General features: G+C 43.0%; 1 protein-coding gene across 1 annotated transcript in view; it reads left to right on the forward strand.

Moving 5' to 3' along the window:
* The window catches only part of CDH5 (cadherin 5), a 294,784-nt gene extending 282,963 nt beyond the window's left edge, over positions 1-11,821 (forward strand). Inside the window, exon 12 of the mRNA XM_086947719.1 lies at positions 6,385-11,821. Coding sequence (XP_086803845.1) covers positions 6,385-6,875 — 491 coding nt within the window. The 3' untranslated portion in view covers positions 6,876-11,821. The remainder of the gene's footprint in view (positions 1-6,384) is intronic.
* Positions 11,822-16,619: the final 4,798 nt, after the last annotated feature.

The raw sequence follows: 16,619 nt of genomic DNA on the forward strand, positions 1-16,619 counted from the left end.
AGGGAAAGCGAGGCTTGGGATGGCTGGTATCGCAAATAGAATAGAAAGTCCGCATATGGTGCGCCGAGCCAATGAAAGTTTTCGCTCCACTGGGGTTAACACCATGGTTTTTCTAAATACGCTATTTGTGGCTCCATATTTCAAAATGACTTTCGTTATGCAGGGCCAGCAGTTTAAATTGGCTTAGGACAAAACACACGTACACGATGCATTGATGGAAGGTTGCCGGTCTGGTGGCTGGGGACTGGTGGTGGTCTTGGGGGGTACAGGGCATCATTGGCGGCCTAAAAGAACTGTTGCGGGGAAAGCTAGGCTCGGAAGATGGCAGCGGATGTGAGGTGCTGTCGGAGGCTGTCGGGGGAGAGCACCACTTGGCACGGAGGTGCCAACTGGGATAGGGGCGTGGGGATGCTCGGGGTGCGGAGTGGGAGCCCATGCGTGTGGGGTGGGCACGGGGACCACGCGGGGCGTGCGGCAGCTAGGCTGGACGTGGGTCGCACTCCAGCACACTATGCGGTGGTCGGGTCTTTCGATTGTCACTTTTGGAATGCACCGTTTCCTACCTCTTGTATTTGTTGGCTCACGATTGTCATTTTGTAATGCACCCTTGCTGCCTCTTGTAGTTTGTTGGCTCACGATTGTAATTTTGCTTCTTTAATGTAACGTTTGTTTTGGACTTTGCTCACTTGATTGGTCTCATGTATCAGCCCTGTCCCTATTGTGAAGCGCTCTGACACCTTCGGGTAAAGTTTGCGCTATATAACATGGCATAAATAAATAAATAAATAGATAAATAAATGGCACTGCGTGAGGAGAGCAAGGGGGAGGTAGAGAAAACAGCGCCAAGGGGAGGGGGAAGACAGGAGGGGGTCACCAACACGAACAGCAAGAAAGCCGCTGCCTCCTCGCTCTGCCTGGGGATGTCAGCTCACCTAGGTCCCGCTCCACTCACTAGTGGGCGCTTTGTCTCCCTCGCAGTTGAAAATGGCGACCACCTCCCGACCAAAAGCAGTTACTGTCTTTCCCGAAGTGTGTTAACAGGAGCGGACAAATGGGGCTTTAGCTGTAGTTTAGTTGCAAGATAGGAGCGGAGGCGGAGGGCTACCACTAAATATCATTGGGAGAGAGATGAATAACGATTAGAAGGAGGCTCGTGAGAAGGAGGCTCATGGAAGCAAGCAGATGGATGCAACGGCCGACGTGGTCAGGCCGAAATGGCTGCATGCAAAGCTCCGAAATTTTCGGATTCGGGGGCGTGTTTTGCTGTCCTGAGTGACGGACAACGTCACTGTCTAAAGAACAGCAAAACTTACGCCCCCAAATCCGAAAAAGACGGAGCTTCTTTGGAGGGACGGCTCTCTCCTCCAATTGCTGGCCTCCGTTTAGGAAACCAGCCAATGGAGGAGAGACATGGCAGGGAGGCGGGTTCTATAGCCCTACTATACAACATAAGATCTCCGGACCGGAAGCTGCTTCGCAGCTTATAGGTCCCTCGACCTAAAAAAGAGTTTGTGTTCATCCTTGCACTGCGTGGCCACAGTGCAAGGATGAACAGGGGCAACCATAGGTGCCCCCTCGGCCTCCAACCGGAGGCCGCTGGCTGAAGTGGGCCCTGATAGGGGCCCCCAAAGACGCTTTCCGACAGGGTTTCCATGTCGGAAAGCCCAGTATTGGAACCCTGCCGGAAACCGACATCGTAATCCGGACGGTGTAAAATGGCATCCATATGGCTTACGTGCCGGTTCTGACAGGCAGACGGGCTCCTTGAGCCTCGGAAGCCAGCCGGAATGCCCAGCTGATTTAAAAAACGACAGCTTCCATTGTAATGAGGCTGTCGGAATTGAAACCGATGATCTTGGTTGGAAAGTCTAAAGGCTTTCGGACCAAGATTTTAATCGACCCTTTAGTGATTTTTCTTATTAGAAAAGTTGAAAAAAATTATGCGCTTAGTTACATATATATTGACTGGTGAAACGTGGTGCTCTGGGCGTCACAAATTAGTGTGCTTCATTTGTTACTGTTGTGCAAAACTTTAGTTAAAAACGGTTGTGCAAAACTTTCGTTTAAAACTGTCCTATTTTCATAATGTGCTGCTTACACAAGCAGCAAAAGTCATTTGCTCCATTTTTCTTCGTCCGTCGCAGATTCCCCCCTCACACCACTTGAACTCAGATTCACGGGCATTGTGCATGCTATACTAACTGGTATGTCAATTCTGAAGCTATCACAAGCTAATAAGTATTTTGCTTTTTTTCTGCCACCTCACCTCTCATCCCCTATGTCTCTTACTCTTCTTTTTCCCCACCTCTTGCTCTCTTTGCCACATCTCTCCATCCCCTCCCCTCGCAATTTGCAAATTTCCTTTGATGCTGCTTCTATTGTGCTCTTAAGTTCTAATTCAACAAGCACAGAGATAGGTTAATGCAAAATTTAAAGTATGCCAGTGAAATTCACAGCATTGGAATATGTTGTTTTATGCAAAATTCACAAGTTTTTTGTGCAATCAAGAATGGCATTTAACGAAGGCTTGTAATTATGGACATTGTGATTAAATATCGACATGCAACATTTTCACCAACCTGACTTACGGTTAAGCAAAATATTTAAGCATTCACTTTGGATGTTATAAATGGTCCATTTTCTCCGAAGGCTGGAGTTAAATTCCTGCACCTGTACACATTTTGTGATCTGGGGCAAATCACTTTTTGTGATTGTACCACTATTACCTAATATCCCCGCTTTATAATAACACAAGTAACAAAACAAGATAGTGCTTTTCTTAAAAACAAGTCATAACACTTTAACAGAATTTTCAGTAACTTATGTTGCATAACTATTCACAGAGCTACAACTTACAACAAAACAAAACTTATTATTAACCACGTAGGTGAAACCGAATCCATTTACCAATGCTTGTTTCTCCTGCACTCTCTCAATCATTACTGCTCCTCTGATTTAATATCTTTGCCGAGTCTTTCGTTCTTGCTTTCTATGTGTTTATTTCCCTATCCCTTCCCTTTCCCTTTACTTTACCACTTTCATTTATTTTTTTCTCTCTTTTACATTTATTTCTTTGATCCGTTTGGGCCAGAATCACAAAGGTAAACTTACACTTTTGTGTAAGTTTACTCTTTTTCGCTATTCACAAAAACAATTTAATAGTAACTTCGTGACTGCGGAGACTCCGCTGCCGGGGCGGTGAACTCAGCACGTAAAAAGATGGGCGTAAAATGAAATATTTGGTGGTTATGAAAAAAAATATTTTGTTTGACATCTCATCACCTCCAAAATTTTTCTAACTTTGTAGTCATTCTTGTGTTTTCAACTGCCTCAATAAGGACACATTCTTTTTATTCTTAGTTATCGCTACAAGTAAAATTAGTTGCAGACACGGAAACCGAAGAAAGGAAACCGTTCTGTTCCTCACTTTTTTGCGCCTAAACAAGGCCATACATGACTGATCCACCAAGGTACAGGGCCACACTTAATTAGCAATGGTCGGGGTTCATAAACTCGAGCTTGAACCCTACTAACATGCTCCCTTTGTATACCAGTGTTTCCTGGTGACTCGCTCACTGAAAAAATAAACAAGCATTGAAAATGCAATAGGTCTCGCCTTTGATTAAGTTAAAGCCATTTGCTTTGCTACTGGTATTGTATAGCTAAGCTAATGGCTTTAACTTAATGAAAGGCAAGACCTATTGCATTTTTAATGCTTGTATTTTATTGTACTTCCTTGCCCTCTGTTGCTCCTGTCTCCCCCAGTGTTCACTCCCCCCTCCCTTGTGTTCCTTGCTTCCTTCTTCAGTTTTCGGCTTTTTATTTTTAAAGAGGGTTGGTTTTCAATATTTGGGGTTTGCCTGGTGGGTGCCGTTTAATGTATTTACTATTTACCGCTGCGAGTGGCATCCACCATCTTGAAACGAATAAATAAAAAAATGATGATACATGCTGTATGCTTGGGATACATGTAAATGGATAACGCATGACGCTGGGCGCCATCATGCCATGACCTTTGCCAGCACATGCACATAGTACGTCATTCTGCTCTTTTTGGAGGCTGAAACCTTAGCAAAGCCAAAAGGAAAACAAAACGAGACCTATTGGCTTTGCCAATGCTTGTTCAGTGCAGGTGAACTCGCCCCAGAATGAAGCCACCTCAACAATCGCGCATGTTTTTTGTGGTGGGTGTTCACGTGCGTCATTGCCTGTGTGTGCCGCGTCTGCACGTGCAAAATACTGATGTGCGTAGGTGTTCACGCCGAACCCCAGCATTTAAAAGGGGATGTTAGACAGTGACTTTTTCCCACAGCCGCTTGGAGCCCCCAGCCCCGTCTGCAGGGGCTAAAAGAGAGAGGGTGGGATTAATGTGTAATTAAAGGGAATTTGGAAGGCTGAGATTTTGCAGAATGTTAGATCAGTAGCTGGAACAGCATGGGGTATTCTTTAGGCAGGCGTCATCGAGCTCATACAAAACAAGAGGGGGCTCCCTTCCATCCTCCTCCCCTCTTTCCCCCCTATTCTCATTTTTCACACAGCCGGGCTGAACCTTCACAGCTCCACAAAAGTGTTTTAGTGTTTGCTGAAGCTGCGCTCTAGAAATGAAAGCCGAAGAAATGGGACACGTCCTCTCAGAGCACAGACCCTATTTCATGCGTCTGAGCCGTGCTGGTGGAACAGGAGCCAGCACACGACACGGGGGAAAGGAGAACGTGTTCCATTTTAAATAAATACATTTTTATGGCAGGTACATCCTCTGTGGTGTGGCGTGTAGGACGAGATGAGCGATACCAAACACAGCTGCAAAACACAAGCATCACTTCCCCCACCCGAGCTTCCGTTATCCCGCTTAATGCAAATATCAGGAGTGTTTGTTGTGGTAGGTTTAGGCCTCAACCAACCTTTCTTTGAGCCACTTCTTCACAGCGGAGCTTTTAAATGGCCGCAGTGGGCAGAAAATGTTTTTTACACAATGAAGTGGAACGGGCTCTTTTTGACAGTGAGAGAAGTGACAAGTACTACATACATGAGTTACTAACTTTTTTCTTCCTTGCAGTCTTGTACATCCCATTATACAATCAAAGGGACAAATCCCAGAATGCAAAGTAAAAACAAGCATCAATATCTCAGCTTTATGGTGCCATGTGTTTCTAATTAGCGTGATTTAGAAACACATGGCCCCATAAAGATAATAAAGTGCTTTGCGACAGCAGCAAAGCAGGCCACACAGTGGGATCGGAGGCAAAAGGATGTCCACAAAAAATCCTCATTTCCAATGGCAGGCCACCGTTTAGCATAAACGGTGATGCCAGCCAATGGAAATGAGGGGCGGGCTTAAAGCCCCTTTCTGAAATCCCTCTCTCACAAAATCTCTCACCAGCGAGCAGGGCATGCGCTGCAATGCAGGCGAGACCTAAAAAGGTTAATGTGCATCTGTAATGCAGCCCCTGTTCATAAGGACAGCATTTTTTTGCAGTTTTATGTAGTGCAAACTCGATCCGAAGGTCGACCGCTCTACATGAGCACCAGTTATATTGCACAAGGACGTATACATTTTTTGTGGTCACAGTATTATTAAATGATTTGCCCAGAATCATAGGAGGCTGATCCGACCCAAGCCTTGAACCTGTGCCAAATGTGGCAGCTCTGGCCGTTATGCCACATAATTTCCCCTATATTGCACAGAAGGTGGGTGAGGAACTGTATTCTCTCAGAAGTAGGAATCCAGGTAAGAGGGCAGTCCCTTACATTTGGACGCTGAAGGTAAACAGAGCTACGAACCCTATGTGTGTTCTTCCTGTGAAGTACGGATATCAAGGGCACTACCAGGGCTCACTGCTGGTACCCCTGGGGACCTCTACATGATGTCCATGATGCAAATACTGTTTTTCTGTTTCCCCTCAAATGTTTACAGAGGTTCACTATCATTCATTCTGATGTGGAGCTGTAAAAAAATGTCAACAAACTCAAAAACAACAACCGTTGATCTCTGCTAATCGAATTTGCAAGCTGAAAATTGTTGCCAACATTGTTACCAGCTTTTGCTTAAAAGTTGAGTATAGGTAACTAATCTATTCACTGGCTGGAGCACCAGCTCCAGAGGACTGTCTGTTACCCGAAAATCACGGGTATGAATCCCAGCAGGAGCGACTCTTCCTTATATATTTCTGACGTCAGTATAATGAGTTCCTTTGAGTTGGGTATAAGTAACCACTATTTTCTGACGACAAATAGACAATTCAGTTTCTGCTATTTACTACATAATTGGTCTGAATGTTTATGTTGGTAGAAAAATGGTTTTCCTCAATTAATATTCAACGTCAGAAGATATAGAATGATTTGCCATATCCAGTGTCAACTAACTAAGTAACATTTTTCCCTTAGTGATCACCCTGCTGATAATACTGAGCCAGAGATACAGGAAGGATGTGAATATCTTGGGAAAGAATGTGGCTGAAATTCATGAGCAGCTCGTCACCTACGACGAAGAGGGTGGTGGAGAAATGGACACCACAAGCTACGACGTCTCTGTGCTCAACTCAGTCCGCAGGAACGTCATGACGACCCGGATGGAAATGGCGCCAGGTCCATGCTTGTACGCCAAGGTTAAAAAGCCTGCCCGAAATGGAGATATGGCCTTCATGATTGAGGTGAAGAAGGATGAGGCAGACAACGATAGCGATGTTCTCCCCTATGACACCCTGCATATTTTTGGATATGAGGGATCTGAATCTATTGTGGAATCTTTAAGCTCTTTGGAGTCAGGCTCCTCGGACTCAGACATAGATTATGATGTTTTAAATGATTGGGGGCCCAGATTTAAAATGTTAGCAGATCTGTATGGCTTGGAGCAATCTGACCTCTTTGAGTATTGAATAGACATGAAGTGTTTTTTTAAATTAATTTGTATGCAATGTGATGTGATAAAACCGGGATATGTATGGTCCTCTATAAAGTATTTTTATTAGGATGAATCTTCCACAAAAAGAACAAAATCCAAAACGTCATATGACAAGTAGGGATCGGGAATGACTTGAAACTTCTCTGTGATAAAGGACATTAGTTCCCAGCATCATAACTGTGTTAACAAGGAGTGAACACATTCTGATGTCATTTTCACAGCTTAATATTGTTTGTAGTATGACAATATTCCTGTGCTTCTCTTAGCTAATTCTGTTAAATCGGATTTATGATTTCACAACTGCCCAGAAAACAATTATTTACTCCTGACTACATTACATTCAAAATCACAAATGCTTAAATTAAAAATCTGATAGATTGGGGGGGATTTAGGTCACCCCAAAAGGGCAACAATGCGATTTCAACCTTTATTTCCTATTGGAACATTGGAATATTGGGAGCTTCATTGAAGATAATGGAGTCGCTACTGGTTTATAAAGGCTGGTATAAACCTTCTGCTCGTACATTTCAATGTTTGTCTTTATGTTTCTGCCTTTTCAATGTAGAACATAGTACTCTTGGGGGGCGGGGGTGGAATGTTCCAATAGCCTTATAAACCTTCTGCCTCAAGCTACACTGTTTGTTAAAGGCCCACTCCCTTGTTACTCAGGTTGAGGGCCTTTAGCAGCGGGCTATAAGGCTATATTATTCACTAGAACATACCAATATTGGCAATAATGTCCTGCTTGATTGTCAAATTAATATGAATATTATTCTGTAAAGTTTTGATAGTTCATTTTTTTCCTCAGGGGCTTTTTCACTCTCCTTTGCACTTTTATTAAACCTGGTTATTACGCTTGAACTAAACATGCTACCATGTTAAAGGAAGAGGCATATGTGAAGTGCAGATTTTGGCAGCACAAACTTTCTGTCTTCAGCACATTTTTTCGCTCGACTATCTACATTCAGTTGTTTTGTTTTTAATAGACTCCATTTATATGTGGCCTCCTCACTAAACTCCAGTCATTGTTCAGTTACTGCATGGTGACTTGGTTAGTTCAGAACTGTGTGTCTTCTAATCTGTACCGCCTTCCACCACTGACTGATACCAAGAACTGCCTTACTGTACCAATATTGGTACAAACTTCATTATTTGGAATCCTTTGACTAGGAGGTTCCACGTGTCATAGCAAATTTGAAGTTGCCGTGTAGGCTACTGAGCTTCTCTAGAAAATATTTTATTTGCAATCATAATTGGAAGCTTGTTTCCTAACAAAGTTGTCCAGGTGTCAACCTTCTTCAACCATTAACCAAACTCTCAGAAGGCATAACTTCTAAGAAAGGCACATATAAACTTGCATGCCCACTCCCATCCAATTGTTTCTTGATCTATTACATAAATCAAGCTGTTTGGATACCTAGCCTCACACCTGAATTAAACTATCAGAAGATCCCTATTCTACTGCACATCAAGCTGACATAATGTCCTCTTTAGGGTGCAACCCAGCCACAAGTTCTCTGGATGACAGTCACCTACCACAAACTAAGATCTCTGGATGCCAGGCCTCTGCCACAAAACCATATGTCTAGGCTGGCTTCTTCCAAGCACTATATTTTCATTATAAGTGGCTTCTCTCAGACACCAGTTGATTTGATGTTTGACCTCCACCACTAACCATGTTTGAGGATTACCTGGCTCCATTTAATAGGCCAAATTTTCAGAATGCCTTCCTGCTATTAAAACCCAAGCTCTATCAATGACTAGCCTCTACCCTCAAAAAAGCTCCTGTGATGCATGAATTTTACCATAAGCCAGTCAGAGTGTTTGACAAGCTTTGAAACTGTGTTTCTGGCCTCCAAGATGAATCACGATCTGTAGATCCTGGCCTCAACATAAACTAAACATTAAGAACGCCCAACTGCTTTTGTAAACCACGTTCACCTGCCATCTGATCTGTATTACAAACCAGTCTCTTGGAATGTCCGTGGTCCTGAATAAACCAAACTTCCAGAATGCTTGGCTACTTCCATAAACAAATATTTTTATAGACTCACTTTCTGCTATCTGCCAAACCTCAAATGTGTTTGAATTCTAACAAAACAAGGTGTTTATATCTTTCCAACATACGCTAATTATTGATATCTATCATAAATCAGGCTCTGTAGATGCTTACTTGCTACCGGAAATGAAACCTCACGATGCAATAACCTACCACATTCTTACCATCTGCCAAAGTGCTGGCTTACTTCTACCATAAAGCAACCTCTCATGATGCCTGACCTTTTGCATGGGCCAACATCTTGAAGAGCCTGGCTTAAGGAGCAGGCAAAAGATGCCACCAGCAGCAGGGAGAGGATGCATCTACATGTTGCCCCCCAGATGTGCCTAAGTAAAAAACATTCTGCTAAAATTGCCTAGAGAAAAGAAATAAGTCTTTCAATCCCTTTGTTCATACATATGGCTCTGGGAGAGAGGAGTTGTAGCATTGTACATTTCATCAGAAACTGTTGTCTTTAATCATGCTAATGAAACATAATTTACTTTATTGTCTCTGGTCCGTTATCCCTTCACGTGATGGGGGTGAAGGGACAGCTGATTATCACATGTAATGGCTCAGAGAAGCAACCCCAATGGTTAATATTCGGCTGGTCCACCTATGGGCATTTGCCAAAAGACTTTAATGGACAGTTTAGCCCTATTTAGTTTTTATCGCTCATTTCACCCTCTAAGTACCCTGACATAAATCCAGATTGCCAGGATGACATCCACTTTTTGCATAAGCCAAGCTATTAAATGTGTGTCTCCTTCAACCCTAAATAAAGCTCTAAGATGTCATAAATGACATCTTCTGACATTCACCACGTTCTCAGGATAGATTGTGTATGCATAAAGCATGCTGCCAGCTTGCCTGGTTTTTGTACAATGAACCACCAATTCTTTGTATTCCTGCCCTGTCCATTCACAAATTAGGTTCCTGTGATAACTGTTTCATTGTGCATAAACAAATCCCTCAAAGTTCTCAGATATCGATTTATCTTAAAAAAAGTATAACGGTACCTTGCACAAGCAAAAGCATATCAATATAAACATGTTTTTTGATATTCTAAATATGAATACACATCTAAGAAGACCTGGAGCTAGATGTATGAAGAATGGAGTTGGTAACAGTTGTCACAAAATGCGCACTGACTTTTACCAAGTCCATTCTGTTTTTCCAAACCGACCATTGTACTAAAAGGCACTTTGCAGGGGACAACTGCATAGTGTTAATAATATGTCTCAGTATTCACAGATGAGAAGTGGTCCCTAGAAGGTCCCTTTCAATTTGCGAATGCCTTACCGCTACCTTTCAATAGTCAGCAAAGTCTTAATGTTTTGCGGCAGGATTTCAGTCGCAAAAGATTGATACATTCCACTGTGATTCATTATTCAGAAGGATGTCTTAAACACACCCCTAACAAATCCCAAATCGGTATGTACTCCCAAACCCAAACTGCAATTCGGTAATGTTCGCAATGTGGGTTTCTTACATGCCAAACTGCCTTTTTGAGATTACAACTGGTCCAATTCTGCGAATCTGGCCATTTGCAAATGCAAAAAAGCTCGATACATCTGTCCCTTGGTTACTTACATTATAAACCAAAGTGTCTTAGGTTGCCTGGTTCAAATGTTTTCAGGATCACATATCCTAATAACACAAGCAATGCTTTCCTTGTTATACAATGGTATCTCAAGCAAAGCTCACAGTATGATAAACTCCTTGATGCACAATCTTTGGTGCTAGGGCCAAATCTAAGCCAAAGTCTAAGGGTCGACCTGATTGTTCCATTGACCACAGTATAACTGTGTTAAAATGTCTTGATCTGGATAAATAAACAGGCGTACTAGTATCTGGAAGCAAACATAAAGGCCCACACAGGATGTCTCCTATCTTTCTTGTGTGCCGCCTTGACAGAGCCTCAACTTCATTTTCATTATATTTCATTTGAGGATGGCAAGGGGAGCATGCATCATTTCAAATTTGGCCGAAAGGGGTGGTCCTATTGGCAACTTCCTTATCACATTCACCAATAGTTTCAAATGTCCTTGTTACCTTTGTCAATTTCATCCTGTTATCATGTGTTTTGAACTAGGCGGATTACTAAACACTGTAGATTAATGCAGTAATATCACTTCAGTGAAGAAACAGTAAAAATGCAGCAAATGTTACTTGTCAACTAAGGAATGGTCGACAACTATTATTTTTCACTTATATATTTTTCACTGAACGCTAAATCTGGAGAACATTCTGAGGGGGAACTTTTTTATGCTGTAGGGCATAATATCTAGATTTATGAACACCACCAAATGTACATGTGCCTTCAGAACCGCTGAAAAAAGCTGGTTTTGGGTGGAGTGGATGGAGGGTGGACAATCGGGTGTATTTGTTTTATTTTCAGGTGCGAGTTCTGCTTTAATCACATAACACACCGAGAATTTTCATTTAGTGCTGCCCTTGCATATTGTATTAAAGAGTTTAATCTTGTATTTAATATTCAGCTATGAGAAAAGCATCAGAAAACTTATAAGAATATTTGATGTTTTTATAGATTTGTTACTAATACAACACAGAAATAAAGTTGTAAAATACGTCAGAAAATGAGTACCAGGAAATCTGGATTATTTTATTCCAATGTATATAAAATACTTTGTTAAAAAAACGAAATCAACTTTGTCATATCCTTCTTTCTCAAGATTCCCAAACTTTTTTTTGTACAGCTTTTATGCAAACTGATCTAATGCTATTAATTATTTCACAGTGACAGACATAAGTGTGTTTCGCACTAGTCTCGATTTCAAATGTATGTATTTTCTTTACCTTATGCTAAAGAGTGTATTTTTCTACATTCTAAATAAAAACGTGACACTGGTCAGAAATAATGGTGCATACATTTGTTTTGAAACTCCTTGTTGTATGCTGTGTTCAGAAAAATATGTCGTCTACAAAAAAATGTTGTTCTGTGTTACTAGGAAAACTGTACCCATTACACAGACACCCTTTCTAGGGGGGAAAAAGGTATTCATCTCTTGCAGAGTCACCTGACATCCTTGCTCCCCAGCATGCAGGTTTATAGAAGGTAGGCAGGGAACGCTATTGATGTTGAGGCATTGAGAGTGGGACAAGCGGGCAAAGGGTCAATGCTGCGATGTTATCAGAGGTCAAAGAATGCTTGAAAGCTACTTTTGCTACCCATGGCCTTTCAATGTATTCAGGACCGGACTGGGAACCAAAACTGGCCCTGGCAAGGTGCTCGGCCGCCCCCCCCCCCCCCCCCCCCGGGAGATTGGGGGGTGCCACCGAGCTCTTTGCCAGGGCCGGTTTCGTCCGATTTGTTACAGGGCCGATTTTGCAGCTATGCTGTAAAAATGGCCATGTAACAAAATCGGCCTCCAGGGGCCCAAAACCGGCCCCCACCTGTACGGCGCACCGGGGATTGCCTGGTGCCCGCTACGGCCAGTCCGGGCCTGAATGCAGATTTTGCTTCTATAACTTACCGGTAATGGCATTACTCTTAGCCCTTCTCCTCCACCTGCTCTATTACCTCATAAAGGACAGAACTGTGTGACCCAGAACATTATCAGGACATTCCAACTAGGTGATCCTATACAGTCTAACAAAAGTGGAAGGTGTAGCCCACGTGGCTGTCCTACCAATCTCTATATTGAAGCACCCTGTAGTTCAGCCATTGCAGTAGCCATGCCAGGCGTAGATCGTCCCTAAATTCCTAAAGGGGTGTTTTACCTTTCACCTCATACAAAATTAGAGAGCCTATCGATCTACTCGAAGTGTAAGTAGCTGACTTCTCCCCTTTTCTTGCGTGCCCAAAATACACAAATATTCCTCTTTCCGAAAGGTTTCGACCGTACACAAATACACTAGAAGAGACCCCTCAACATCTAAGCAATGCAACGTGCGATCCTCCGATGATGGAGCAGGACAAAAAGCTAGAAAAACCACTTCCTGCTGAGAATGAAAAGAGAAATTAACCTGGGAGTAAAAGAAGGAACCGAAACCAAAACTATTGTATCCTGGAAGATTTTACTAAAAGGATATTTGCAAGAAAGAGCACCCAATTCCCCTAATCTTCAGCTGATGTTAATGCCACCAAAAAACGCTTTGAAGGTCAGAATATTTAAATAAAATTGATCCAGAGATTCAAAAGGGGAGCCCGCTAAATCATCCAAGACCAACTGATGACTCCAACTCTGGAAGCTTTGAAAAGACCTAGGAAAGAGATTCAACAAACCTTGGAAAAACCTAGGCATCTGGCTCTCTTCATCCCTCAATTTCCACCATGAGCCTCGAAAATCCCAAAGCTCAGCCAATTGTACCTTCAGAGTTGCGACTAATCGGCCTAGGCTAGCATCGTCCTGCAAATATTGCATAACCAGAAAGAGACTAGCGGAAATAGGATCTACCTGCTTCTTCAAACACAATCCAGAAAAAACCCTCAAATGCCTAGCATATGAGTGGAAATTCGAGGACCTAAGTGATACCTGTAAAGAAACTGCCACTCGTTCCAGTACTATACAAAAAGAGGGTCCCAGTGAACCGTTATATATTAATCACATTTATTCACAATACCATTAAATACATAAACTCATCAGAGCGCATTGCTAATTAATCACAATGAGCTGAATCCACAGTGCATTAGGAGACAATAATAGCGACATACTCATCATAGTGCCCCAGGGAAAGGAAAAAGGGGTAGCGTGATGTAGTGAAGAAAGGAAAAGGAATGTACAAGAAAAAATAAATAATGTGACCACAGGTTATTTCAAATTTAACATCCCTGAGCCAAGAATTGGGATAACTAATTTCCAAAAGTTCATCAATAATCATGTATATGACGCTGGTACTCAATACCCGAGATAGGGGTGGCGTCAACTGATGTAGGAGAGAGTAGCCGTCGACGTTTCGACCCCAAAAGTACAACTGTAGGCGTAGTTAGCACCTTACACCAGGGTCTTCATCAGGACAAAAGCGTGAAACCCAAAGGTACACTAAGTCTTCTATAAAGGTAAATTGAATCATATATTAGTACTCTCACAGTCAAATTTAGAGAGGAAATGCAAACATAACGTTAAATCATCATGAACACAAGAGGATTTTACCATGGTGGGTGGAATATATAATTGCCACAGGATAATAGACCAAATCATCAGTTCAATCAAACAGGCAGCTTCGTTGTCATATAGACGCTTCAAAGGTCGTCAAATCTCTGAAAAAATGGAGTCCCAGACAGGACATCTAATTACCACTTTTTCACTGTCAAGAATAAGAAAAACTACATGAATGTACCTTTTAAAATATTCATAAAATATTTCTAGAAGCAACACAGGACAATTGGTAAACCAAAACTCTACCAACACAGTAAGGTGAGATATATTTCCCCTCTTAAGAAGTAAATGGAGCCTCCAAGCCTAATGCTGTAGAATCGGTGTCCGGCACCACAGATTTCACTTTAGCAGACTTAACAGACTTTAATGAATGAGCCTGCATTGCTCCGGCTACCGCAGCCTCAATCAAATCTTGGATCTCTTCTTTTGACATGAGCGGTGAAACCTCGGCTCCAGGACTTCTTGGCCTTGCTGGCCATTTAGCTGAGACAGCATCCTCCCTTTAAGAAGAAGAGGGAGTAGTTAACACTTCTCTTTGCAGATCTGTTCTCCTCTATCCTCATAGCAGAATGAGTGAGCAGCAAGCAATCCCTCCTTTAAAAACTAGTGGATGGATCCTCAAGATAACTAATTTAGATAGACTAGCATAGTACCCAAACTTACCAATAGGAATTTATGACAAAAAAATCCAAGAAATAATTAAATGGCAGCCTAAACAGGCTCTTACCGACTTTGTAAATGGTGAAAAACTGGCTGGCACCACCTTGCCAAGTCAAACACTGCTCTGCAGAGCCTCTGACCAAGAGCGCAGCCGCAAAGAACCGCCAGACTCCTTTGCGGCATGCACAGCCTCCTTTCTCCGCCCAGCATTGAGAACCTGAAGCTCTGCCAGATTGGGAATCATTGTGAGCGAGCTCAACTCGCCACCAAGACCCAAACCATGAAGAAACACAGCACGCCACGAGGGACAAATCAGGTATATCTGATTTGAGACAAAAAGGAACAGGAGGAAGAGGGGTGGGAGGAGCATTTATTTAGTAGGAAGGGGTTGTCTTATTGGAGGCAGGGAAGCCTCACTGGTATTGAAGAAAGGTGAGGGAGGGATGCAGAGGTAATGCCCTTTACATGGGTCCTTGGACAGATCTTTGATGTGTGCATCGTAAGTGTGGCCCACGAGGATGAGGACATTTATAAAGTGCACATTACTGAATTAGTCTCTGGGCCCCAATGACACTCCTCAACTGGAAGGAGAACAGTTACCAAGTGGTGAGTGAGGCTACATGGCCCGACGGACACCTTGCTATCAAGTTTTGGAAAAGGCCATACACCTTTTCTGTCAGAGATCTCGTAGCTCCAAGAGCACAAAATGTCCATAAAGTTCCATAGACTAGAGTATTTCCTCGAACTGAAATGAAAAAAAGTAAGAGTAACTTCAAGTCAATATTCTATGGGATTACTTAACTCTTAAATCTCTGTGCTTGGGAAACGTCTATTTTGCCATATGTATAAGCCGGGCATTCGGTGTCTATATTCAGTTGAGGTTCCCAGGGTCAAACTGGTTGTTAGACCTGCCATCCTTAGGGTGGTCTTGTGGTGGCAAGTAATTGATGGGATTTTTAAACGTGGTGGTTTTCCCAAGGAAGCTGTGTCTGACAGAAGCAGAAACTTCATGGCTGCATACATGCCGTCCATTTGGAAAGAGGGTGGGGTTACTTACAAGTTCTCCACACCTTACTACCCCCAGACATTGGGCTTGTTGAGAGATTCACTAAGACCCTGAAAGGCATGATTAGAAGTCTGCCTGAGGAAAAAGTTGGATATGCTCTTGCCTTGCCTGTTGTTCTCCTACAGGGAGGTACCACAAAGGGATGGGCTTTCGCCCCTTTGAGCTTCTGTATGCTCACACTGTTAGAGGACCTCTCAATTTGGTGAAGAAAGGGTGGGAGAAAGCTCCCAGAAAAGTTCCCCAGGATGTAGTTAGCTACATGTTGGCCTTTCGTAGCCAAATAGCTCAGTTGTGGTAATAAGCTTCGAACAACTTAGAAGCCAGTCAGGCTGTAATGAAAGAGTGGTATGACCAAAATTCCAGACTGTGGAATTACAGCCTGGACAGAAAGTGTGAGCCATGGAACCTGTGGAGCCCAGTACCCATCAGGACTGTTGGACTTATAAGGTGATTGAGAAGAAAGGTAAGGCTACTCACGTGCTGGACCTTAAGACCGCCAGACAACCCCACAGGGTGCTTCACATCAATCACCTCAACCCACACTTGGATGACATACCTGGATGACATAGCTGTCTTCAGTAGCAGTTTTTTGAGGGCCATCTCTTTCACCTCCAGAAAGTGCGTCAGGCCTGGCAAAAGGCAGGCCTAAATATCAAAACCAGTAAGTGCCGGATAGGTCAGGGGTCTGTGGTGTACTTGGGAGACCTGGTGGGCAGGGGAAGGTGCAACCCCTTCAGGCATAGATAGAAACCATCATGGCCAGGGAGCCCCGCAAAACCCAGATTGAGGTGAGAGAATTCTTGGCCCTCCCTGGATACTATAGGAGGTTTG

This window comes from Lissotriton vulgaris, chromosome 12, assembly GCF_964263255.1.
Source record: "Lissotriton vulgaris chromosome 12, aLisVul1.2, whole genome shotgun sequence".
Lineage (NCBI taxonomy): Eukaryota > Metazoa > Chordata > Amphibia > Caudata > Salamandridae > Lissotriton > Lissotriton vulgaris.